The sequence below is a fragment of the Sordaria macrospora genome, chromosome 4 (assembly GCF_033870435.1).
Source record: "Sordaria macrospora chromosome 4, complete sequence".
NCBI classification, from domain to species: domain Eukaryota; kingdom Fungi; phylum Ascomycota; class Sordariomycetes; order Sordariales; family Sordariaceae; genus Sordaria; species Sordaria macrospora.
The window spans coordinates 3,474,132-3,496,558 of record NC_089374.1 but is presented as its reverse complement, the minus strand read 5'-3'; the positions used below and the strand labels follow the sequence as shown (position 1 = coordinate 3,496,558).

Sequence of the window (22,427 nt, the reverse complement as noted above, 5' to 3'; positions counted from 1 at the left end):
GTGGCTTCCTTTATCAGTTAATCACCATGTGTGCTATGAACATTGTTTTGGACATGAAGCAGAATCAAAAACTAGAATACGATACTGAACAAGAAAATGCCAATAACTTAAGACGCTCAAACAACAAAACAGCGCAAAAAAAAAGGAAAACATGATAAGCATCTTTATGACATAACCGACCGACTGACCAGCCATCCAAGCACCCTTCCTCTGTCCATGGGACGCAACCTGAAACAAACGAAATAACCCGTATTTACGCCACGCCATTGTATAGTGTTCGATCGGCAGTCTTTCGAGTCTTATAGGGATAAAGATAAAGAAGCGATAAAGATAGAGAAACGATCATGGGTGAAAGTTATGTCATTGTCACTTAATGCCGTGATTCATCACTCCGGCCCCGCCCATGGGCTCGTGACGACACTCCAATCCCATCTCCTCCAGAATGCGACTCTTTAAGCGTTCTGTGGTCAAGTCAGCATTTTGCTTACCAGGCGTGAGAATCACGGAAGCCCATATCTAACGTACCTGTTGAGGAGGCATTGTCGAGTAGTACATGCCATCAACGTCGTACATGGGAGGTTGAGGCTGTCCATACGCCGCTGGAGCACCTGGCTGTACCTGACCCGAGTACATGTTCTGCTGGCGATAGTCGGCCTCAGGGGCGATGGCATGGCCACCTAACGTGTAGTCAGGAGCGGCCATGGGATGCTGTCCGCCATGGCTAGGCGCAGCGACACCCGGTATGCCCTGAGCTTGCTGGGCGGCGTTTTGCGCAGCCTGCGCGGCGGCGGCGGCGGACTGACCTGTCGCGCGCTTTGCGTGTGTGGAAGCTTCCTCCCTGGGCACGATGTCGATGAGGAAGTCGAACATGTCGGACTTCGAGAGGGCCGAGGCAATGTCACTGCGCTGCAGGGTACGGCGCTTGTTCTCCTCTGCATGGATCCACGCGCGCATGGTCAATTCGGTGATAAAGATATCGCATCCCTTGGCGAAGAGGATGGGTGCTTCAGCCGAGATCATCTTGACTTCGGGGTCCGCCTTCATGACCTTCTTGATTCGTGCCAAGGGCAGCTGATGGAGCTTGTAGTCGTGGGTATCATTCTCGAGGTGGTTGATAGTTTGTTGCCAATAAGCCGTCAGAATTTCCTTGTAGTTGCCCTGAAGACCCTGATGAACGTTGGCCCATGTTCCCGTGTAAAGGTCTGAGGGCGCAAAGCCTTGTTGGGAGAGCTAGAAACGTGAAATGTGTTAGAGTGTGAGCTATGATGTAACAGGACCGAGAAGCCCTCTTGTGAAGACTGAGTACTAACCGCAGCACTGGCACCTATATAACACATCTTGGTGAGTAAACAGTTCGCTAACAGGGAGCGTTGGGGTGACGACTACTTACCATAATGGCCACCTTGGCTTGTGTCGTAGACGGGCTGCTGGCGTTGTTGCTGGTTATGCCCAGCCGAGGACGGGTTTTGGGGATCCATGGCGGATATCAATGTTTGGCGAGCTGCGGGGAGACGGGGACTGGTTGGTCGCAAATCGCTGGCCTGTATTGGATGACTTGGGTCAATAAACCTCTGTCTTTAATAACAAAACCGAGTTTCAACGTGAATGTCTTGCTGGGGTCGTGCAATGGGCGCGCTTTTCCGAAGAGCTCTCTGTTTTTTCTCAACCAGGAAGATTTAGTTCCTGCGCGTTGGGCTTAGAACTATCTATGGTGTCGGCAAGCCGTCTTTTGTTTACTTGCGAGAGAAGCGACGAATGACGATCGCAAAACCGACTCTCACTCAGAAATCTTGCTTGATTGGGCAGAGTGATTGGCGGGACTCCTTGTTTGGGGAGAGGGGAACAAATGGGTGGAGTTTGATGCCAATGGACGACTCGCTGCTCCGGGCTCGCCTTCTCGATTTCGGGACGAGCCACACGGGTAAGAGCTCCAGCTGGTGAAGGGGTGAAATGATTGGTGAGAATGGGGTGTAGTGTAGGTCCGTCTTTTGGCTTGAAGCCAAAGGCCTGGGAGATGCTATTCGCGGGAGCCGGTGGATGAGAATGAGATGGGGAGACTAGCAGATAAGCACGTACCTGTAAAGCAAATGACTTTACTCAAAAGACGCTGGAGGATGTGAAGAGCGGATGATGGGAATATGTAAGATGGTAAGATGATGATTTGTTGGTGAAAGCGGTCAGACTCAGTAGAACCAAAAAAGGTTGGGCATCAGTGCAACAACTCCAAGTGACAGCCGCAGCATTCACTGCAGTCCCTCTGCAGCAGAAAGACGCCGAAAGACAGTGACTGGCAGCTGTGGCGCGCTACCTGACAGCTCTGCTCGACGTCGCGGCCACGCCTGCCCCCGAGCCCAACCGTTGACAACTGGCACTCTCCAGCCTCATTTCTCCGCCCTATGACGCACGGCCAGGCGCGGCCCGGGCTCGAGCCGGGGCTGTGGGTTGCCAACTCATTGGAGGCCTGGCCCGTGCAGAATCTCACGTGATGGCGGAGTTCAAGCAGTCGACAACAAGCAATGCCAAGCCTTGGCTCAAATGGGGAACGCCTGGTCTTTTTCTGCGGGTCCCACTCAAAATTTTATCTTTTCTTGTCCCCAAATGTGAAGCTTCGAATTTTCTTCCCTTCTCTTCCCCTCTCTCCAATCGCTTGCAAATCTTGAGCAGCTTTTCCACAGCTTTCAATCCACGAAACTGTGCATTTGCCCGACCAGCAAGATGGCGGCTTCCGTGCTCGGCTTGTCCGATGCTGAGATCGACAAACTCCTTGCTGAAGCCGAGTCTCGCCTTGCGAACCCGGACAGCTCCAATGCTGTAGCGGCTCCCCAGACAGATGCTGCTGTTGCACCCGCAGCGCAAACCCCCGTAGTGGTTGCGGCTCCCTCGGCCGCTCCTGCTGAGGTGGTGAAGCCGACCTTGGAGAACAAGTCCAAGAAGTTGTCGGTCCGGGTGCCCCAGTCCAAGGAAAAGACCAAGGTACGTTCGACAGTCCTCGACATCTCCATTACACTTCCTTCCATGATGAAAATCTATCCCATTTTTTTCATGACGCAGTTCGGCGCCCCGTCATGGGGTCGTCGTCTGCACCATAATGATTCCTTTATGTTCATAGTTACTCTGACTGGAAACTACTCCTTCTCTTCCGTTACTGCTCTACAACCTTGCGGATCAGGATGCTGACTAGAGAAAACAGGGACCTAAGACTGACGCCGGTGCCGATTGGTTTAACATGCCCCGCACAAATCTGACCCCCCAGCTGAAGAGAGACTTGCAAATTCTGAGAATGCGTGAGGTCGTCGCCATGGGAAAACAGTACTTCAAGAAGGACTCTCGCAAGGACTTTGTGCCCGAGTTCTCCCAAGTTGGCACTATCATTGCTGGTGCTACTGACGGTCGTGACAGCCGACTCACCCGCAAGGAGAGGAAGCGGACCATTGTTGAGGAGGTTCTCGGTGCTGAGGTTGTTGACAAGTACAAGAACAAGTACCACGGCATCCAGGAGAAGAAGCAGAGCGGAGGAAAGAACTTCTACAAGCAGCTCGTCAACGGCAGGAGAAAGCGCAAGTGATCTGAACGCCCCATGGTCAAATCACACCTACGACCGTACCACATACATACAGCATCATGTGTACACGATTGTTGCAGCAAGCAACGATGCGACACCGACATCAAACGCCGCTTCCGGCTCCTCGTCGCTTGGCCCTGGTCGACGCGACAGAGGATTGGTATTATGTCTGGCGACATTGTTTGGGATCTTAGTGTATCATTTCAGTCTTGAGCTACGGTTCGACTGCACAACAGTTTCCCTCGTCGTGAGGCGATCAGAGAAGGCAGCTCTGCCAGTCATTGCGAGATTGCCAGGACTTTTCACAGGAAGGATAGAGAAATCTCCTTTAAATAACCACGGGTTGACGACCAGTGTGTTGAAAAGCCCAAAAAAAAAACGAACAAATCAAATGTTTGACAACCAACCGCTGTTTCTTGTAATGCTGCCAGTGACTTGTAGTTTTCTGCCATGTTCTCTCTTCCATGTAATGGTGATGTTTTCGCAGTTTAAGAAATGGGCGTCACAAGCTCCTTATCGATAAGAACCCCGGATTGACCTACCCCAATAACCCGCGCTAAAAACTCGGTTGATCCGCGCGCGCGCGAGGGCAACTTGTAGACGTTCAACATCCCAGACCACCCAGAGCAAAGATGATAATAAGGCCAGCGGTACGGTCCCTTCAGGGACGGGCGGTAAGCATTCTCCTCATGTGTTTTGTAGGATGTGTGCGCTCGTAGGATATCCGTCTAACCAGCGTGGAAACGGCAGCCTCTCGCAACCCTCCGGTCCGCCCAGGCCGTCTTCCAGCCGTTGCCCCAGCTCCGGCGCAATGCCTCGGTGTAAGTGACCAGCGTGCTGTTCGAGATCCGTTGTTATTCATGAGCACCACGAGCTAACACTTGCGTAGGACCACAGGTCCCGATGCCGCCTCTGAGGCGAGGTTAGTAGCCCATTACCGCAAACCGCCCTCCTCGACAATGTCGCCGTTCCCGCGAAATCTGTCCGCCCGCTCGTCGAACACCCCCGCCGATATGCCCTCACTCTCTCCATTAATACATCGTCGCATAACCGAGCCTGCCCGGACGGTACAGAATGACTGACCGGTATATCCTGCTAGCAGCACCCCGATCGCCAAGATCACGACCACCACCGAGCCTCCCAAGGACGAGAACAAGGCCAAGGCCGCCGCCGTCGCCACGGAGTCCGAAGAGCAGGAGGTGATCATGTCCCGCATGCCCCGCTCGCTCGAGGCCCTCTACCTCCAGCCGCTTCGCCGCGAAGCCGAGTACGGCGTTCCCTCGTGCGACCTCCAGCTCCGGTCCTACTCGATCCGCAACCTCGAGTTCTTCTGCGACTTCGCCCTCCGCGCCGCCTACTACCTCGGCCTGCCTGCCTTCGGCCCCGTCCCTCTGCCCCGCATGATCGAGCGCTGGACTGTGCCCAAGTCGCATTTCATTTTCAAGAAGTCGCAGGAAAACTTTGAGCGTGTCACTCTCAGGAGGCTGATCCAGATCAAGGACGGTCACCCGGAGACGGTGCAGCTGTGGTTGGCCTTCTTGCAGAAGCATGCCTACTACGGCATTGGTATGAAGGCTAACGTTTGGGAGTTCAGCAAGCTTGGTACGTGGAAATCCGTTCGATACATAACTTCCGCTTCGCTACGAGGGGTGTTTCCTGGAGACACGCATGCTAACCAACAATTGTCAACACAACAGGCGTCAGCAAGGCTATGGACGAGAGCAAGGGCGAGGTGGAGAAGCTTCTGGAGACCAGATGGGAGCACCTCAGCCATGTCAGCGACTTGAAGGGCGTCGGCAACTTCGAGGACTTCCTTGCCAAGGAGAGACTCCGGATCTCTGGTGGACGCTAAAGCGGATACAACAACTACTGGTCCCGTCTCAAGAAGTCCTTTCAGCAGCCTGGGTGGTTGTTCTTGTCGTTGTTGTCTGTCTCTCTTCCGGTCAGGTTTGTCCCCTTTTGTCTCTTCTGCATATGGCCCGTCCTTTGTGTGTATAGATACTGTAGCATAAGAAATGTATAGTACAGATCAGGAGACACGGCCATGCCGCTGCTGTGCTGTACACGAGAGAAGACTAGACGGCGTTTGCCAATGAAAGAGGCTGGTGAGAGAAAGCACAACAACAATGATGACCATACGTCTAAGCAGTATATGCCACAGATGCAGACATCACATACAGCTTTTCTCTACCGATCATATGTCCCAGCAGACAACACGGAATCTATCTTACAACAACCTCACCATCCTTCATCACCTCAAGCGCCCAACTCCACAGCCCTCCTAACCCTACTCATTGTCCTCTCTGCGCTCTCATTCGCCTTCCTCGCTCCCTCCTTAATAACCTCGTCCAAATATCCCCCTTCCTTACCCTCATCCCCCTGCAACAACTCCAAATACCTCTCCCTAATGGGATTTAGTTCCCTCTGCACCACCTCGCTCACCCGTTCCTTCAACTTCCTCAACGGATTCTCCTCGCCCTCCCCTCCCAACTGATTCCCAACCTCGGCATTGATCTGCGCCGCGATCTCCTGCGCCGAACGATTTTGGGAGTCGAAATGGCTGAGAAGCTGAAGCAGGTTGGACACGCCGGGACGTTGGACAGGGTCGAAGGTGATTCCCAGAGAGGGGGTCAACGAGTCGGTGCGCGCTTTTAGGATCTTGGAGTGGATCTCGGAAGGGGTGTCGGTGAGGAGGATGCGGGAAGTAGGGTCGGGGTCGGATTTGGACATTTTCTTGGTGGGCATCTGGAGGGACATTACGCGTTTTGTAGGGGCTGTTTTAAGTGTTGTTAGATGATGATAAGAACAGTAACTCCTGTCGAAGTCAAGAGTCAAGTACATATCATAAATCGAAAGTGAACATGGAATGGAACGGAAGGGGATGAAATAGAAACAGACTTACAAAGAATCGTCTCAGGAGCAACCAACACCTTGCCCTTATACGCATGATTGAAGTTGGTCACGCACTCCCTAGCAAACTCAAGATGCTGCCTCTGGTCCTCGCCGACGGGGACATGCGTCGCCCTGTGAACGAGAATATCCGCCGCTTGGAGGATGGGGTAGGAGAACAAGCCGTGCTTGAGAGACAATTTGGCCTTGTCGTCTAGCATGTTGGCGTCATCTGCTAGTTGCAGTTTACTCTGTTGTTGTTCATTCCGCCACACATCAGCATTTCGTTTCTGAAACCCCTCCCTTCCTCCCTCGGCTCTCAAACGATGAACTCACCTTCCACTGCGTCATCCGACTCAAATACCCCGTACTAGCCGTGCAACTCAAAATCCACTGCAGCTCCGAGTGTCCCGGCACCATGCTCTGGTAGAAGATGGTGCAGCGCTTAGGATCCAAGCCGATAGCCAGTAGCGTCGCCAGCATCTCCCTCTTCCACTTCCTGAGGTTGCCGCGCTGCTGCGGCACCGTGATGGCGTGCAGGTCGACGACGGAGAAGATGAGATCCGTGGTCTCCGGATCTGCGTTGTCTTGCATGCGCTTCCATTGCTGGAGGGCGCCGAGGTAGTTGCCTAGGTGTGGTACGCCGGTGGGTTGGATGCCGGAGAAGATTACTTGTCTTTGCGGCTTTTTGGCAGCCGTTTGTGTTGTCGCCTCAGGTGCTAATGGGGCTGAGGAGTATAGGCGTTGTTGGAAAGTTGAGGCTCTAGTGGTTAGGGAGGTGAGGCCATGCCGGCTCAGGAGGCCGGGGGCTTTGGTGAGGGACTTCATGATGTGTGAGAGGATCGACCCAATCCTTTCCTGCCGTGGCTGTTAGTTTTAGTTTGGTCAAGTTGAAACTTTCAAGAACTCCTCCCAAGTAAGCAATGGAGTGAGCAGATAGCGATAGCGTATTTGGACTTACACTGAGACGTGGTGGATTCAGTCTGGGTGAAGCTCGACTGAAGATGGGGTGAACTGTAGTTGGAAGAGTGAGGGTTGTGTATGGCAAATGGCAGTCCACCCCTGATGCAGATTGGGCTTGGCAGGGTTGATTATGGAGGTGACGCTAGGACCACGTATAGACGAAATAGAGCTCTCCTCGAGCCCTTCCGAGCTCGTCTCCTATCTTCATAAGCTGGAGGTACTTCGCTTGTATGTGTGTGTTTCATGATGAACAGAATCTGGAACGAAATATTTACAATTTGGGTTGTGGTTTCAAGTCATATACAGTTGTTGTAGTGACTCCATCACATTTCCAAATTGCAACGTTGAATTGCAACGTTGCCTACCATGTCTGAATAATGCTTTCAAGAGCCGTTGCTAAGATTACCCAGTCCGCATTGGAACGAGCGAAGGAGCTCATAAAAAACGAAAAGTCACGGAAGTTACTTCACAAGCTCCAAGGTATCCATAATTTTTGAGTAAGATCCAAGGCTCATAAACATCCGTTGCATACGCCTAGGAAGCATAAGAAAAGTTGGAGCCTCTGCAAGCCAGCCAGAACTCCCTCACCACCTGGTTGGTATTCCTCGCCCCTCTCAGTCTGTGTAGACGCGGGTCAGTAACTAGTATATAGTGAACGGGCGAGGTATATGGCAGACTTACCCAATGATCTTCTTGAGGAAAGTAGACTTCTCTTCATTGCCTACCTGCGAACTGGGGAAATTTTGGTCGAAGAGCGCCTGTTCGAGCCATTGCCTTGAACGCATCTGGCTCGTCACAAGCTTCTTGAGAGGGTCGCTCAGCTTGTCTAGCTCGCTTCTCGCAGCGTTACCACCGATATTCTGGATGAGAGTCTGTGATATGAGCGGGCCGAGGTGTTCCATAGCATTGTTGATGGTTCCTTGGAGATCGGGGGACTCGGACTTGAGGGTAATGAAGTTACTCTGATTTGGTTGTTAGTACAATACACACTCAGGTTAATGATTCAAGAGACGCGTGGAGACATACCCAAAACTCCGCCGACGCTGTCTTGGGCAGCGGCTCCCTCCCATTCAGGACCCTGAGCGAGAACATGAAAAAGTACTCGAGCATCTGTGGCGGCTGAACGTGGAACACCACCTCGGGATACCTTGTCATGATCTTATCCACGAAGCAAATGCCGTTCTGCGCCACTTCCGTGTCGCTTTCTGGTTCCGGGAGACTGCTGAGCATCTGGATTACCCAAGGTAGTAACTCTGCCAGTAAGGACGGAACCAGGTTTTTCGGTCCTCTGTACAGACTTCCGACAAAAGAGCATGCCGTGCTCAGCAAAGCTCCCAGTCTAGGGGTTTCGAATCTTTGTTGACTGAAGAAGTTTGTCACGACTTCAGGAGGGAACACGAATGGGCCCGACTCAGTCTCTGAAAACCCCGCTCGGAAGATGATGCAAATGATCTCTACGACCTCCCCGCTGGTGTTGAAAGTTCTCTGCATCTCGAGCAAGACGTTGAGGATATCGGACTGGATAGCGGAAAGTTTCGGGTCCTGGTTGGCAGAAGAAGGATCGGCATCAATGTCAACCACATGCTCCTTGACATCCTGCATACCCTTGGCCATGCTTTGGAGAGATCGGAGAGCGCGGACGGCGAGTTGATGAGAGACTTCGTCGGCAGAAGGAACGTCGCCCGGTTGTTCGACACCGCGCAAGAAGTTGGGGTCGGAAAGGTTCAACATACTGGGCTGCTGTTTGAGCTGAACAGCACGCTCGCAGTCTGCTTTGATGATCGAGTAGAGGTTCTCAAAGACAGCCAGCTTCTGGTTCGAATCCGGAATAGCCTGGATGATGGAGGCGATGGCAAGGATGATACGCTCCTCCGCCAGAGAGTCGAGAACTTGTCTGCTACGGATAGTTTGGTAGTGCATGATAAATGCCGGTGCTTCGCCCGTAAGAATGCAGCGACACGATGAGCAGAGAGTTGAGATGGATTTGGCAGAAGGTCCACCAAGAACAGGATCGCCCACAGCCGCAAATAGCAGGTTGAGCGCATGCGGGAGATACTCGGAATGCCGCTCAAAGTACTCACAGTACCGTTCAATGAGCAGAAGACCCGTTTGGCGCAGACGTAGCGGGACCGGACCTTGGGCCTGACCAAGAAGATCGAAGAAGGGTGAAGCAAAGACCTTGCTTAACTCCACGTCATATTGGGGGTCTTCCGTGATACAGTCGGACAAAGATCCGAGACAGAATGCTGATGCCTCAACTTCAGCCCACGACTGTACAGAGAGGGCCTGGAGGAAAAGACCAGAGAAGAATGAGACTAGAGTGAGATTCTCGAGAGTGAAGATGGACTGTAGCATATCAGCTATGTCTTTTCTCGCATCCGTGAAGCCGACACGCTCATTAGAATCCCACTCGGCGAAAGTCTCTGCAGGCGGCCATTGTGCCTTCCTCCAGCAGTTGGACACGACACTCTTGAGGTGTTGTTCAGCGTGCGGGCGCCAGACGTTTACGTTTGCTTCCTCTTCTGAGTAGATATTGTCGATCATGGTTTCGACAAACGTGGCCCAGAACTCCAGGGCAGGGACGAATATCGAATCTTCGCCCACCAGATAGCCATCAGCAGCGAGAAGACCAGCTAATCTCCCCAGAAACCTCTGGGATCGCTCGTCTGTGCTACACATGAGATCTGAAACCTTGGCGTCACCATACGCAAGCATGAGAAGGCCAAAAGAAATACCCTCAATCTCATGATCGCCGTGAATGACCCTGTCGTAGTGCCCTGCCGCCCATTCGCTGTCGAACAGGGAGGCCAACGCCGCATAGTGTGCTTCTGTGAAGAATCCCGAATAATTGCTGAGTACGTCACTGAAGAGTTCGGAGGCCGGCTGGAAGAGGCCGTCGATGGCGAAGCAGTTGAGAGCCGGACTGACAAGTTCCCGTAAATGTGTCACTAGAACATCGGTGTTGGAGGACAGTCGTTGAGCGTAGAGGATCCAAGCCTATTTGTTTGTCAGTCACCGGTTCATCGAGATATTTGGTCGTCGGATAAATCCTTGGTTGACTTACCTGGAAACACACAAGCGACTCGCCCTGGACCTGGTAGGTGTCATCTGATGGGAGGAATCCGCGTGCTAACAATGAAGCCAAGTCGTGGGCATTCCGGACGAGACGCTCGTGTACGTGGACGTACTTTATCGAGTTCATATCCGTCTTTCCGACTTCTTCGACAAGGGAGGTGGCGAACCAGATGGCGACCTTGAGTTTGGAAATCTCGAGACTGTTGACAATGATAGTGGTGTCCAGAGCGTTGTCCAAAGCCTCAATGGGGGTAGCCCGCCCGAGATCGAGGCTGTAAAGAAAATGCCGAAGGCAGTTGGGCCATAGCTGAGAAAAGTGGATGAAGAATGTGACGAGAGCAATGCACAACTTTTTGATAACAAATGGAGCAACACCTTCGGCACACGACGTTATTGTCCAACCAAGGATATTTTGGAGCAGCTCTTTTGCCTCATCGTCGGTGAGGTTGGAACTTTAACGAGTTTCAATCAGTTTTGAATGGCCCAGTAGAGAAGAGGAGTGGGATGGCGAGGGTACCTGTCTTTGTTAAGCTTGACAATGATGGTCAAGGCCGCATAGAATTTGATGTTGTCATTCGGGTTTCCAATCAAACTCTGGGCAAGTTGCCAGCCCTCAGGGGACTTTTGTAGCCTCTGGAGAACCTCCTGGATACGTGAGACGGTCTCAGGGGGATTCGGCTGATAGAGAGCTACAATCAACTGTCAGCACAAGTGAGTTGTGTTAGCCTCGTGGTCTCTCTACGGGTCTCCTAGCTCATATGGTAACCCGCCCTTCTCTTATCACATGTCCTCTTACCTGTTCCACCTCCGCCAGACTGGTGGGTAGTGGCAGTGGTTCCATTCTGATTCTGTACTATAGAGTGGGGAGGAGTGTAAAGTGCAAAAAATATGTCCACGGGCGTCCACCTCGGCGAGGAAAAGTGAAGGCGTGTTGAGGAGGAATGCCAAGGAAGAGAAAGTTGGTGGATCGGATCGGTGGGTCGTTTGCCGTGGTTCCAGAACTGTGAGTTTGTGATCACTTTGATATTCAAGGATGGCGAGATATATATGGAGTTTGGGGTGGAATATTGCGCTTGTCGTGTTGGAGCCTTTTTTTCTTTTTTTTTTTTGGGATCTTTGCGATCCCTCTTGACTTCTTTTTTTTGAAGATATTTTGAATACCAAAGTCTGTGGTTGTTGTTTCGGTTTTCGGTGATGAAAGACGATGGAGCCCGTGGCGGGCTAGAATTGGCAGTGCTTGTCTCAACTTTCAAGTGCCCAAGCTGAGATGGGATTCATCAGCAGTGTGCGGACCTGACGAGTAACGTCCCTTCACCTTTTCTCAGGTCGACGACGTCAACTTCGTTGAATATGTAATTTTGAGTAATGACAGAATTCTATCAAGTAATTGTTGACTTTAGTTTGGTCTCAAGGATACCCCGTCGGTGAAGCTTGTGATATTTTTCTTTTCGAGGTTGCTGCTGGCAAAATCACAACAAAAGGGAGGGCGACTCCCATCCCTCCAAACAAAAAAACAAAAAAACAAAAAAACAGGCTGCCGTCTTGCGGGTTGCCGCTGCGGCAGCTCCGCAGGGCAGCCACTTGGGTTCCCTGACAGGCGGGTGCAGCGGGGCAGGACGGAAAGAAAGACTTCAGGTTTTGGTCACATATCATCAGGTACGGGACGGGAAGCTTCCGTTAAGCGAACTTCTTCCCGTCCAGTCCTTCCGAATGTGCTTTACCATTCGATCGGGCATCCGGAGGTAAGCTTGAAACTTTGTTTGATCATCAACGAGTGGATTGTACGCTTGTGAATCATGTTGTCATGTCGTGTTTTGTGTTTGTGCTGTGTCGCACAGGCCGCTGTCCATCCAGCAGCTTCGTCCATTTGTTAGTGAAAGCTTCTTGCAGCCACGCTATCATAGGGTTTCCACTAACATAATCGACTGGGACCACCCGGCGGAGGGCGGCCATAGAGCCCGGTGGAGGTGGAGTGACATGGCTCAAAACGGAAAGTAGCTCCAACGACGGCCGTTGATCGTTGGGCGTAGAGGAGTTCCCGCGTTGGGGTTGAACCCGGCAAATCTGATAGGGAGGTACATGCCGGTGTCACACTGACGTGCAGCATCGCTAGTGTTCTAGAAGTACCTGCGATAACGTCGTGTGACCAGAAACGTTGCGACGTGCTTTCTGCTTGCTATCTTGCCCCTCAAGGTCCCGTCCACCAACTACGCCCAAAGTAGAAGTCCCCAACTTGACCCTTCCAATTCGTCCAAGTCGATGAAGTGATAGCTTCTCGGTAGCTGCTATCCTATTAAATCACTGCCCCCCTCTTGTCCTGTCTGCGTGGCTGTCCTTCTTGCGACGTTACGGGAAGCCATCTCCTCTCCATGCGCAACCTTTGGTCCCTTCCCTCTTCTTGCCTGACAGCAGTTGCCTCCTCTTCTGTCTCCCGATCAGCCATACGCTCCCAAGCCGCCAGAGTTCTACATAATCTGCCCAAGGCCCCAACTCCTTCTCCTCGGCCGCCACGTTCGACTAGAGCATTCTCTCTTACATCAAGGTTATTCCAACATCTTAAAGCCGCTTCGGACGAAGAGATCATGACTGTCAACACAACCGATCGCCTCGCCGCTCTGCGGTCTCTCATGAAGGAGCGCAGTGTTGATATCTATGGTACGCCCCGTGCCTTTCTCCACCCAGACAATCCCACTGGCCGCTGACCCTTTTGGAACCCTGCAGTTGTCCCCTCAGAAGACAGCCATGCCTCCGAGTACATCACCGACTGCGACGCCCGCCGTACTTTCATCTCGGGGTTCAGTGGCTCTGCCGGAACAGCAGTCGTCACGCTAGACAAGGCCGCTTTGGCTACGGACGGTCGCTACTTCAACCAGGCCTCCAAACAGCTGGATGAGAACTGGCACTTGCTCAAGACCGGGCTCCAAGATGTTCCCACCTGGCAAGAATGGACAGCGGACGAGTCTGCTGGCGGAAAGACTGTTGGCATTGATCCTACTCTGATATCTCCAGCCGTGGCCGAGAAGCTTAACGGCGATATTAAGAAGCACGGTGGCTCAGGCTTGAAGGCTGTCACAGAGAACTTGGTGGATCTTGTTTGGGGAGAGAGCAGGCCACCTCGTCCCAGCGAGCCGGTCTTCTTGCTGGGCGCCAAGTACGCAGGCAAGGGCGCGGCAGAGAAGCTTACGGACCTGCGCAAGGAGCTCGAGAAGAAGAAGGCTGCTGCTTTTGTCGTGTCGATGCTCGACGAGATCGCGTGGCTTTTCAACCTCCGCGGCAACGACATCACATACAACCCCGTCTTTTTCTCATATGCCATCGTTACAAAGGACAGCGCGACCTTGTACGTTGATGAATCGAAATTAACGGACGAGGTCAAGCAATATTTGGCCGAGAATGGCACTGAGATCAAGCCTTACACCGACCTCTTTAAGGATACCGAGGTACTTGCGAATGCTGCTAAGAGCACCAGCGAGTCGGAGAAGCCCACCAAGTACCTGGTCTCTAACAAGGCCTCTTGGGCTCTCAAGCTGGCGTTGGGCGGCGAAAAGCATGTGGACGAGGTCAGGAGTCCTATTGGGGACGCAAAGGCCATCAAGAACGAGACGGAACTTGAAGGCATGAGGAAGTGCCACATTCGTGACGGCGCTGCCCTGATCAAGTACTTTGCCTGGCTTGAAGACCAACTGGTTAACAAGAAGGCCAAGCTGAACGAGGTGGAGGCCGCTGACCAGCTGGAAAAGTTCAGAAGCGAACAATCCGACTTTGTCGGTCTTTCGTTTGATACCATTTCTTCCACCGGGCCAAAGTGAGTTTCTTTGTGAGAGGGCTGATTTACCACAATTTGCTAACATCAACGCAGTGGCGCAATCATCCACTACAAGCCTGAAAGGGGCGCTTGCTCTGTGATTGACCCTAATGCTATCTATCTTTGCGACTCAGGCGCACAGTTTTATGACGGAACAACGGATGTTACCAGAACACTGCATTTCGGCCAACCAACCGCTGCCGAGAAGAAGTCCTACACCTTGGTTCTCAAGGGAAACATTGCTCTAGACACGGCGGTATTTCCCAAGGGAACTAGTGGTTTCGCTTTGGATGCCTTGGCCCGCCAATTCCTCTGGGTAAGTGCTAACTTTACTCCCAGTGATATGAAATCCATGATATGCTAACTATTATCATAGAAATATGGCCTTGATTACCGCCACGGAACCGGCCACGGAGTTGGATCTTTCCTGAACGTCCATGAAGGCCCCATCGGCATCGGCACTAGGAAGGCGTACATCGATGTTCCTCTGGCTCCTGGCAACGTGCTGTCCATCGAGCCCGGCTATTACGAGGATGGCAACTACGGAATCCGCATTGAGAATCTGGCCATTGTTCGCGAAGTGAAGACTGAGCACCAATTCGGCGACAAGCCGTATTTGGGCTTCGAGCACATTACTATGGTACCCTACTGCAGGAAGCTAATTGATGAGAGCCTGCTGACGCAGGAAGAGAAGGACTGGCTGAACAAGTCTAACGAGGAGATCAGGAAGAACATGGCAGGTTACTTTGACGGAGATCAGCTCACCACGGACTGGCTGCTGCGGGAAACAAGCCCGTTCTAGTCATGCTCGCTCTCCTTCTGTGAAACGGATGGTGTTGGGAAGGGTGTTCGGCATTTGAACATTTTGGATACCCCCAAGAAGATAAGACTGTTAGTACATCCAATTAAAGCATATGTATAAGCGGAGTGACCAACGCGGGACTGGATTATTGGTTGCTCGACGGAAAGAGAGGGACAAGAAGGGTCGTGGGCGTTCGTTGAAGTTTTATAAGTGTGGCAGCCTCATAGCATTGGATAGTAGCTGATGTTTCGAAAAAGCGTAAAATGACCAAGACATAAAAAAGATGCAACATCATACATGTCCTCATGCCAACTCCGTAAAACCCTTTCCGGATGAGATGATGGAACCGCCTGTGCATCATGATTGGTGAGATTAATATGTATTCCTCCTTCTTCTAACCCCCCCCCCCCCCCCCCCCCCCCCCCCCCCCCCGATCTAGAAAGACATAAAAGCTGAAAGCGCAAAGGTAATGCCAAATGCAAGCTTGAAAGCAACCTTGTGCTGCAATGCCTTGAGGATCTTTGACGAGTTCACACGGTTGCGAAGATGCAACATGTCTACCAGGTTGATGCCGTAACGAGACGCAACCTAGGTATTCACAAGTCAATATTTCATCATGTTGTGATGCCACATATTGACGTCTCCCTTGTGAAGTTGAACATACCTGAACTAACACCATACCAACGCCAGCCAACAGCACAAGTGTCTTGGAAAAGACACTGATCAAAAGACCCGTGGCAAAACCTGCAAAGGCTTTTATGTTAGCCTCCCGTATACAGCATCAGAAGAAGACGAGTACTTGTAGCGCAGGTAAAACTACATACCGCTCAAACTCCCGCTAGAAAGCTGCTTGACAGTTTCGGGACTCAGCCACTCCTTCTCGTTGTCCTTTTGCGAATGAAGAGACCGCGACTGTTGGGAGCTGAAAGCGTCCAGCTTCAGAGGCTGTTGTCGTGATGCTAGGGCGAAGGTGGTTGTGAGGCCGAGAGTGACGGGGACGACGTTGCGCCTGAAGGCGGCGCGGCAGGCTATGCGGGTGGCCATCTTGGGAGGTAGTGGGGCGGTTTGTTGTGGTGGGAGTTGTTTGGTGGTGGTGAAGCTCGTGATGAGACGGGAGGATGTTGTGAAAGATCGGAGTGTTGTCAGGTTTTGTGTCACCTTCATGGACAGATGGTGGTTGTAATTGGGGCCTTGGTAAAGCGCTGATGAAAAGGCGGAAAGCAATAAGGTAATCCGGAGCTATCTCTATGGAGTATTCCTTGGGCTGATCCCGTCGATTGTTGTTCGTTCGTTGGTTGGAAGCTTGAAGTTGTTGCTTGAAAGCTTCGAGTTCACCACTTCAGCAGCCAGCTCCCTACCCACGCTAGCTACAGATAGTGACGTAATGAGGTTCCTGGCAGGGATCTCGAGGAACTGCTTGAGCATGAGGTTGTTGTTGACAATTCAGGGTTAGGGCTAACTAGGCAATTATATATGCCTTTAGGTGTGATAACCACGTCTGTTGGTGTAAGATAAAGACCATCTACGAGAAGCAGTCAAGAATTGCATGTGTCCACATATCACAACACAAGAAATAAAACTGGGTGAACACAGCTGACAACCATGGCTTTCAAAGATCAAGTTGGATCTGCATCTTGGGTCCAAGACGGGACTCTGGAAGTTATTGCTAAGAGCGGAAGACGCTTCCTTGCCTGCCGACCTGCACACCCCGCATTCTTACAGGGTCCCATTTCGGTACCAAGGTACCGTACTGTGAGAGGGGGGGTCTTACGAACTTTTCTTAGACAGTTCGGATTTTTAGTGATGTGTACTTACTCGTCGGGAACCACTAGTCAGACGGTCGTTTTTGAAGACCTGACGAGTAGGCATTACGGCTTGCGTAAACATTTCAATTACCCGACGTTTCGTTTTTTGAATGTGTGGAAGCTGATATACTGTTAGTTTACAGTCTTTTGACAATTTAACTCCGGACGTTTGGAAACCCGGACGTTTCGCGGGGCTGAATAGTCAATTGACGGTAAATTGGCACTTGCAAATGGTTTGACATCGGGGGTTTTGGAGATGTCCAAGTACACATCGAAAGACCCCCCCTCTCGCAGTACGGTACTTCAGTTCCAGGCCACGCGCTTGAAGGGCCCAGTTTTTTTGGTACCTACCCCAGTGTTGATCAAGGAACGCGTCGCATGTGCGCTGCGCTTTCCTCCCATCAACCTCCACCGTGCATCAATACGCACCTACTCCAGTGCCGACAGAAGTTCACATTCGCGTTCAGGATTCCCCCAACTTGTCTGCTCAGAAATCCGGGAAATTGGAGCAACACCGATACATGCGCATGCACCACCGACTGCCATGAATTTCACTGCCACGAAACTGCCCTAAAATACAAGTATATAATCTTGCCAATTCTCCAAACTTCCCGAGACCCAAGGACCGACACAGACAACCTCAGACAAGAACCCCGCGACACATTCACGATGCCCAGACCAAGAAAATCGCGGGTTGCGCCATCGCAGCCTACGGCGACCAGCTCCTCAGCCACCCCACCTGTTGTCACTAAACCGACTGCCAAAGACCCCAGCAGCGATATCTACGATGTTAGCGACCGAGAAAAGGAACGTGCCAAGCGCACCGCCGCCATAGCAGCAGCCCAAAAACACATGACTTCTGACCAGACTAAGGCGCTGGAGATCCAGAAGGAGAGGCGAGACGAGACCATGGACCGGCTGGTCAACATGACTTCAACAACCGGCACAGAGGGCACCGACGATAACCCTGATGCTGCGAATCCCACCCGAATGAGCCCACGAGCGCCCCGGCGACTAACAGGTGACACCTCCGGCTTGGAACTGGACGACGATATGTTTGATCTCGACGACAGCCTCGAAGACCCTACAATCACCGCACAAAATGCCGGTGGCTTCAGATCCGCCAACACCTCCTTGTTCGATGTCGGTCTCTTCCAGCGCCACCGTCCACGACAAAACAGTGTATCAGGCAGAGAGGACGGTCTTGTTAGGCCAAGTAGTAAGGGGCCTGCTACACCGAGCGTCATGTCTACACTTAATCTGGGTCTGTTCAAGCGCCGAGCACGTGAGCCCAGTATCTTGGGCACAGCACAGAAGGGACGACGACAGAGATCTCAGTCCATGACCTCGCAGGCGTCGCGAATCCTCATGACAGATGAAGAAGACAACATGGACGTGGATCGGGAAGCTGCCATCGAAGACGACGACTCAGGACCGGATGGCGAGTCGACACCCCTCGACAGGACGAAGAGACAGTCTGGTGCCTCGGCGCTCACAGGTACAGCCTCCGGCGCTGATATCACGATTCCGGCTTCCAGTGGAGCGATGCCTGTCGACGACGAAGAACTTACGGAAACCGGGTCTCCATCCCGGCGCTCCAAGAAACGCAAGTCACTTGAAAGCCACTCCGGTCGAAACAAGCGAGGCAGGTCATCGGTACATCAGCAACCGGTCCCGGAACCCGAAGAGGAGGAAAACGATATCATTCATCAGTCGATCGAGATGCGGGACGGAAGCGACAGCCCCATGTCCTCTCCACTCTCGACACCCGGCGCCTCACCTCTCCTAGAACCCATGCATTACACTCCTCCCAGGCAGTCCAGGCCACCCCTCGACCCTAACGACCCGGTGAATGCGCCACCCGCAAGCGATTCGTCAGAAGCTGGAAGCCCGGTGGCTTGGCCATCACTCAACAACCTAACGCACAGGTCTTACAACACCCGGCGAGCAGCACCTGTTTACACGGAACGACTTCAGACTCCCGAGTTACTACCAGGCCTGGGCGCCGGGCCAGTGGCAGGAGCCCTGGACGCAGACATGTCCTCCGAGCTTTCATCACCACCATCACTTACACACTCACCAAACTACACATCCCCGAATATCGCTAAAGCCTCAGCAGCCGCAGCTGCAGCCGCAGCAACAAAACAGGCCGCCGGAGCCGCGAAGAAGCGAGAAGAACAGAAGCTAGCAACGGAGACTCTAACAAGCTTGCTGCCCGCCCGACGAAACCACACAAAACACGACAAAAAGCACAAGAAGGGAAAGAACAAGGAGGATCCTTACGACCTTAGTAGCGACGAGGACTCATTGTCCTCCTCTGAAGAAGACGAAACAACCGCAGACGGTGACGAACTATCCTACGTCACCACTGCTGCCGCCAAGAAAAGGAAGGAGAAGGCGCTCGCTGCCGAGAAGCTGAATCAGAAGGAGAAGGAAAAGGGGAAGCAGAAAAAGAATAAGCCTCCGTTTGGTACGACAAGCAACGGCAAAGCCGCCGCCGGGAAATCCAGCAAATCAGGCTCTTCAGAGCCAAAGCGGACGTACGGCAGAGCGACCGGGAGCTCTGACAAGGAAAACGCTGATGGCATTGTTGTTGGTGGCAACGGGGTTAACAAGGAGGATGGTGAGGATGATAATGATGAACAGGAACCGGTTTCCGCAATGGACCTTGACGAGGCTGAGGAGCTGCCGGAAACGACGCAGATGATGACGGAGAGACTGGGTGAAGAGCTGCAGAAAGCGGCCAAGAAGTTCAAGGAGGTGGATAAGTGGGAACTGTCGTTTGAGGAGGTTACGCAGCCGAGTTCGCCTGTTGCGGATGCTAGGTGATGCTCATGAGGATGTTGGATCAGTTGGGCTCAGGGGTTGGGTGATGCGAAATGACTTTACATGCAATTACTCTTTGTGGATATTGTCCTTATTTGTTATATGAAAGACTGATGGATTTGTCTGGTTTATTAGCGTTCTGTATACCAATTGGCCGAAAGAATGGAGTGTTTTGTCTACATTAGGTCTTGCCGACGGAGCTTTGGAGGATTGAGACTTGGGTGAATGAGTTGAACTTTGATCGCAAGGGAAGTGAAGGTAGACGGGAATTATGGGCCGGCCCCCAGCTCAAGGCTCCTGCCGTGGGCAAATAAATTATATACGCGGCCGAGACCGAGAAAGTCTGATACTTCCTACTCAAGTTACCCAATACTTAAGGTCGGTATCTGGGACGTATCTTCAACACAGCCATGGGATAAGACAGCGTAGGGGGTAGAGGTGAAGCGCGCCACTTCCTGTACCTGCCCTCTTACCTAGAAGCAATGGCGTTCGAATCTGTCTTCGGGCACTATCGGACAACCCCCATTTTTTGACTTTTCTACACTTTTGAACCCTCTCATTTTTGCGGAGAATCAATGCCCGCTCGTTATCGACATAACACGCTGTCATGGGTAAGTTGTCTTGAATTGCACGTTTTGTCAAAGGAATAGTACTTTGTCACGAATCCTCTTATGGTATTCCCGGCGTGGCTTTCCAATAGGTATTTTAACAAAGTGCCCCGATTATGTATCTACCTACCCAGTTCTCCATTCCAACGCCAGTAACGCCGTTTCCTCGTTCAAATTAAAGTCTTTAACCCGAATGATCTCGTCTGTAACGCTCTAAACACATCACCGAAACCCGCTCCTCAACTCCTACCTTGGCGGCGGACGGACAAACTGAGTCTGTGGCGGGAACTGCGTTTGCCCTGGGAAACGTGATGTTATCGTCTTCGCAGAGATCCCAGGACCTAGGATAACGCTCTCAACTCCCTGCTTGATAAGCGGCAGCAGAGGTGCCACCTGGTTGGCATCACGAAGCACGATAGTGACCTGATCCAGTTTGAGGCCTTGCATGAAGAGTTTCTGCTCCGCAAAGTAACCAAGTCAGTAACCTATCCCATGGTAATCCCGTCTCATTTCTCTGACTGTGACTTACCGTCTTCACATTCTCAAACATATCCTCCCTCTCCGTATACTCCCTAATCACCTCTTCCTTATCAAAGTCCACATACACCCTCGTATCCCGCACCCGCACCAGCACGTTGTCCAATCGCATGAACATCCGGCACAGCAGCAACATGCGGTGCTCCATCACCCGCAGCTTCACACTGACGATACTACACCCGTTGTCGTCCAGCTCGCTCTCGTAGAGAACCACCTCGTCCGCAAAAAGGATTGGATCCCGGCGTTTCAGCAGCTCGATGGGTATATCCGGCGTGTTCTCGTCCCCGTGCAATTTCTTTTCCTGCTCCCCTTCAGAGCCTCCAGCTCCTGCCCCTCCGGTCGAACCGGGCCTCTCCGTCCCGCAGTAATCCGTCGTGTAGCTCCAGTCAAACGGCTTGACCACCTCGCTGATGCCCGCGCTCGTCTTTTCCCGCGAGGAGCTCCACTCGCCCGCGTACGCCACCCGCAACATCTTCTCGCCCGTCTTGTCCACGCGGTCGAGCGCGTCCTCGGCGTTGAACTGGATAGACCAGCCCGTCGGTCGGTGTGTTATGGACACGAGGTTGTCGCCGAAGATCATCTCGGGAATCGGGATCCCCAGCCGCGCCGACATGGCGTCGATGGGGCCGGACTTGAGGATAGGCAGCTTGCGCGTGGCGATGGCGAATGTGCCTTGGACGTGTGTCGTTGTGGCGGCATCGAGTGCCGAGGGAGAGGGGTATGGCTCGTTGAGCGAGGATATGTGGTTGATTTTGACAGATGTCATGGTGAGCGGCGTCGTCGTCGTCGTCGTCGTCGTCGTCGTCGTCGTCGTCGGGTGAGGGATTCGGTCGGTGCTTCGAGCGGAACTTGATATGATTGCTAAGGTATGTACGGGAGAGGAGAGGTCGAGGGCCGTTCAAGGTATCTAATACCTAGTTGATGCCGTACTTGTGGCGATATACGGGGAGGACAAACGTCGAGCTTGGTACGATTCCCAGCAGTTGATGGGGTGAAGAAGGCGGAGATGTACCTCTGTGTTTTCTATCCGTCTCAGAGATGAAACTGGGGACTGTCAGTGTCAGAGGCTTGGAGCTTGGAGATCTGGCGGGGTTTTAGCGGGGCCCGCCCCGTTCAGCCCCGGGGTTAGCGCGCACCTGCAGGGGCAGCAGGGCTTGGAGCATTGCTTCTCTTGAGTGTCAGGTTGGTCGCTGCGACTGATCACACCTGCCTTAAATGTGCTTCTGCTAGATCCGAGAAAAAAGAGTTGGACAAATAAAAGCTTCAGTATCCAGCCTTCCAGGCCGCCATGTTCAAGCGCCCTTCTTCCTTTGATCCTGTGAACTCTGTTGAGCTCAAGTCCACCTTCCCATCATTGCTGGTCTCAGTTGTTTGTTCAAGGGGCCCCAGGGGGGAAGTAAAGCGCAGCAAACAGTGACAGGACTGTTGCTAGGCAACGGAATTATGGGTCCCGGTAAATAAACCCCAATCCTGGCACACCATCTGGGGAAGCGTCTCAACTCCAATCAGCATCAACTTCGTTGGCCTTGTGTGCAACCAACCTTGACAACCAACT

The 22,427-nt window shown here is 52.5% G+C and overlaps 9 protein-coding genes across 9 annotated transcripts; 4 read left to right on the top strand and 5 right to left on the bottom strand.

The window, feature by feature from the left end:
• Positions 1–17: 17 nt before the first annotated feature.
• On the bottom strand, positions 18–1,541 carry SMAC4_08084 (uncharacterized protein). Its single transcript, XM_003347144.2, has 4 exons — positions 1,391–1,541; positions 1,311–1,324; positions 526–1,230; positions 18–461 (listed from the first exon to the last, which is right to left on the bottom strand). The coding sequence occupies exons 1-4, from the start codon at positions 1,476–1,478 to the stop codon at positions 453–455; spliced, it is 816 nt and encodes a 271-aa protein (XP_003347192.1). The 5' UTR covers positions 1,479–1,541; the 3' UTR covers positions 18–452.
• Positions 1,542–2,595: 1,054 nt separating this feature from the next.
• Positions 2,596–3,968, top strand: SMAC4_08085 (uncharacterized protein). The gene is made up of 2 exons (XM_066090742.1): positions 2,596–2,973; positions 3,191–3,968. Exons 1-2 carry the CDS (start codon positions 2,716–2,718, stop codon positions 3,563–3,565), a joined length of 633 nt encoding a protein of 210 aa, XP_065946896.1. The 5' UTR covers positions 2,596–2,715; the 3' UTR covers positions 3,566–3,968.
• A 169-nt stretch (positions 3,969–4,137) lies between these two features.
• On the top strand, positions 4,138–5,662 carry SMAC4_08086 (mitochondrial 37S ribosomal protein uS10m). Its single transcript, XM_024655927.2, has 5 exons — positions 4,138–4,236; positions 4,313–4,383; positions 4,452–4,484; positions 4,665–5,164; positions 5,260–5,662. The coding sequence occupies exons 1-5, from the start codon at positions 4,195–4,197 to the stop codon at positions 5,412–5,414; spliced, it is 801 nt and encodes a 266-aa protein (XP_024511727.1). The 5' UTR covers positions 4,138–4,194; the 3' UTR covers positions 5,415–5,662.
• A 59-nt stretch (positions 5,663–5,721) lies between these two features.
• SMAC4_08087 (tryptophan--tRNA ligase) lies at positions 5,722–7,306 on the bottom strand. The gene is made up of 3 exons (XM_003347147.2): positions 6,788–7,306; positions 6,465–6,702; positions 5,722–6,336 (listed from the first exon to the last, which is right to left on the bottom strand). The coding sequence occupies exons 1-3, from the start codon at positions 7,277–7,279 to the stop codon at positions 5,819–5,821; spliced, it is 1,248 nt and encodes a 415-aa protein (XP_003347195.1). The 5' UTR covers positions 7,280–7,306; the 3' UTR covers positions 5,722–5,818.
• A 109-nt stretch (positions 7,307–7,415) lies between these two features.
• Positions 7,416–11,598, bottom strand: SMAC4_08088 (uncharacterized protein). The gene is made up of 6 exons (XM_003347148.2): positions 11,286–11,598; positions 11,007–11,188; positions 10,479–10,941; positions 8,441–10,411; positions 8,096–8,376; positions 7,416–8,033 (listed from the first exon to the last, which is right to left on the bottom strand). The coding sequence occupies exons 1-6, from the start codon at positions 11,328–11,330 to the stop codon at positions 7,949–7,951; spliced, it is 3,027 nt and encodes a 1,008-aa protein (XP_003347196.1). The 5' UTR covers positions 11,331–11,598; the 3' UTR covers positions 7,416–7,948.
• A 900-nt stretch (positions 11,599–12,498) lies between these two features.
• SMAC4_08089 (uncharacterized protein) lies at positions 12,499–15,306 on the top strand. Its single transcript, XM_003347149.2, has 4 exons — positions 12,499–13,144; positions 13,211–14,294; positions 14,349–14,610; positions 14,671–15,306. The coding sequence occupies exons 1-4, from the start codon at positions 12,859–12,861 to the stop codon at positions 15,094–15,096; spliced, it is 2,058 nt and encodes a 685-aa protein (XP_003347197.2). The 5' UTR covers positions 12,499–12,858; the 3' UTR covers positions 15,097–15,306.
• Positions 15,307–15,524: 218 nt separating this feature from the next.
• SMAC4_08090 (uncharacterized protein) lies at positions 15,525–16,733 on the bottom strand. Its single transcript, XM_003347150.2, has 3 exons — positions 15,921–16,733; positions 15,761–15,840; positions 15,525–15,684 (listed from the first exon to the last, which is right to left on the bottom strand). The coding sequence occupies exons 1-3, from the start codon at positions 16,258–16,260 to the stop codon at positions 15,532–15,534; spliced, it is 573 nt and encodes a 190-aa protein (XP_003347198.2). The 5' UTR covers positions 16,261–16,733; the 3' UTR covers positions 15,525–15,531.
• A 546-nt stretch (positions 16,734–17,279) lies between these two features.
• On the top strand, positions 17,280–19,998 carry SMAC4_08091 (uncharacterized protein; the record flags this gene model as incomplete). The annotated part of the gene is made up of 2 exons (XM_003347151.2): positions 17,280–18,775; positions 18,830–19,998. 2 exons carry the CDS (start codon positions 17,280–17,282, stop codon positions 19,728–19,730), a joined length of 2,397 nt encoding a protein of 798 aa, XP_003347199.2. The 3' UTR covers positions 19,731–19,998.
• A 292-nt stretch (positions 19,999–20,290) lies between these two features.
• Positions 20,291–21,972, bottom strand: SMAC4_08092 (uncharacterized protein). The gene is made up of 2 exons (XM_003347152.2): positions 20,865–21,972; positions 20,291–20,791 (listed from the first exon to the last, which is right to left on the bottom strand). The coding sequence occupies exons 1-2, from the start codon at positions 21,636–21,638 to the stop codon at positions 20,582–20,584; spliced, it is 984 nt and encodes a 327-aa protein (XP_003347200.1). The 5' UTR covers positions 21,639–21,972; the 3' UTR covers positions 20,291–20,581.
• Positions 21,973–22,427: the final 455 nt, after the last annotated feature.

Bases quoted from the DNA above. Each gene is read 5' to 3' on its own strand.
- SMAC4_08084 (XM_003347144.2), bottom strand. From the start codon at position 1,478: ATGGATCCCCAAAACCCGTCCTCGGCTGGGCATAACCAGCAACAACGC.
- SMAC4_08085 (XM_066090742.1), top strand. From the start codon at position 2,716: ATGGCGGCTTCCGTGCTCGGCTTGTCCGATGCTGAGATCGACAAACTC. The intron at 2,974-3,190 runs GTACGTTCGACA...TAGAGAAAACAG, and splicing joins AGTCCAAGGAAAAGACCAAG to GGACCTAAGACTGACGCCGG.
- SMAC4_08086 (XM_024655927.2), top strand. From the start codon at position 4,195: ATGATAATAAGGCCAGCGGTACGGTCCCTTCAGGGACGGGCG. The intron at 4,485-4,664 runs GTTAGTAGCCCA...TCCTGCTAGCAG, and splicing joins GATGCCGCCTCTGAGGCGAG to CACCCCGATCGCCAAGATCA. The intron at 5,165-5,259 runs GTACGTGGAAAT...TCAACACAACAG, and splicing joins TTGGGAGTTCAGCAAGCTTG to GCGTCAGCAAGGCTATGGAC.
- SMAC4_08087 (XM_003347147.2), bottom strand. From the start codon at position 7,279: ATGAAGTCCCTCACCAAAGCCCCCGGCCTCCTGAGCCGGCATGGCCTC. The intron at 6,703-6,787 runs GTGAGTTCATCG...GAACAACAACAG, and splicing joins GTCGGATGACGCAGTGGAAG to AGTAAACTGCAACTAGCAGA. The intron at 6,337-6,464 runs GTAAGTCTGTTT...CACTTAAAACAG, and splicing joins TGCTCCTGAGACGATTCTTT to CCCCTACAAAACGCGTAATG.
- SMAC4_08088 (XM_003347148.2), bottom strand. From the start codon at position 11,330: ATGGAACCACTGCCACTACCCACCAGTCTGGCGGAGGTGGAACAG. The intron at 8,377-8,440 runs GTATGTCTCCAC...CAACCAAATCAG, and splicing joins CAGCGTCGGCGGAGTTTTGG to AGTAACTTCATTACCCTCAA. The intron at 8,034-8,095 runs GTAAGTCTGCCA...GCGTCTACACAG, and splicing joins TTCCTCAAGAAGATCATTGG to ACTGAGAGGGGCGAGGAATA.
- SMAC4_08089 (XM_003347149.2), top strand. From the start codon at position 12,859: ATGCGCAACCTTTGGTCCCTTCCCTCTTCTTGCCTGACAGCAGTTGCC. The intron at 13,145-13,210 runs GTACGCCCCGTG...GGAACCCTGCAG, and splicing joins GCGCAGTGTTGATATCTATG to TTGTCCCCTCAGAAGACAGC. The intron at 14,611-14,670 runs GTAAGTGCTAAC...CTATTATCATAG, and splicing joins TGGCCCGCCAATTCCTCTGG to AAATATGGCCTTGATTACCG.
- SMAC4_08090 (XM_003347150.2), bottom strand. From the start codon at position 16,260: ATGAAGGTGACACAAAACCTGACAACACTCCGATCTTTCACAACATCC. The intron at 15,841-15,920 runs GTATGTAGTTTT...AAGCCTTTGCAG, and splicing joins TTCTAGCGGGAGTTTGAGCG to GTTTTGCCACGGGTCTTTTG. The intron at 15,685-15,760 runs GTATGTTCAACT...GTGAATACCTAG, and splicing joins TTGGTATGGTGTTAGTTCAG to GTTGCGTCTCGTTACGGCAT.
- SMAC4_08092 (XM_003347152.2), bottom strand. From the start codon at position 21,638: ATGACATCTGTCAAAATCAACCACATATCCTCGCTCAACGAGCCATAC. The intron at 20,792-20,864 runs GTAAGTCACAGT...TTTGCGGAGCAG, and splicing joins TGTTTGAGAATGTGAAGACG to AAACTCTTCATGCAAGGCCT.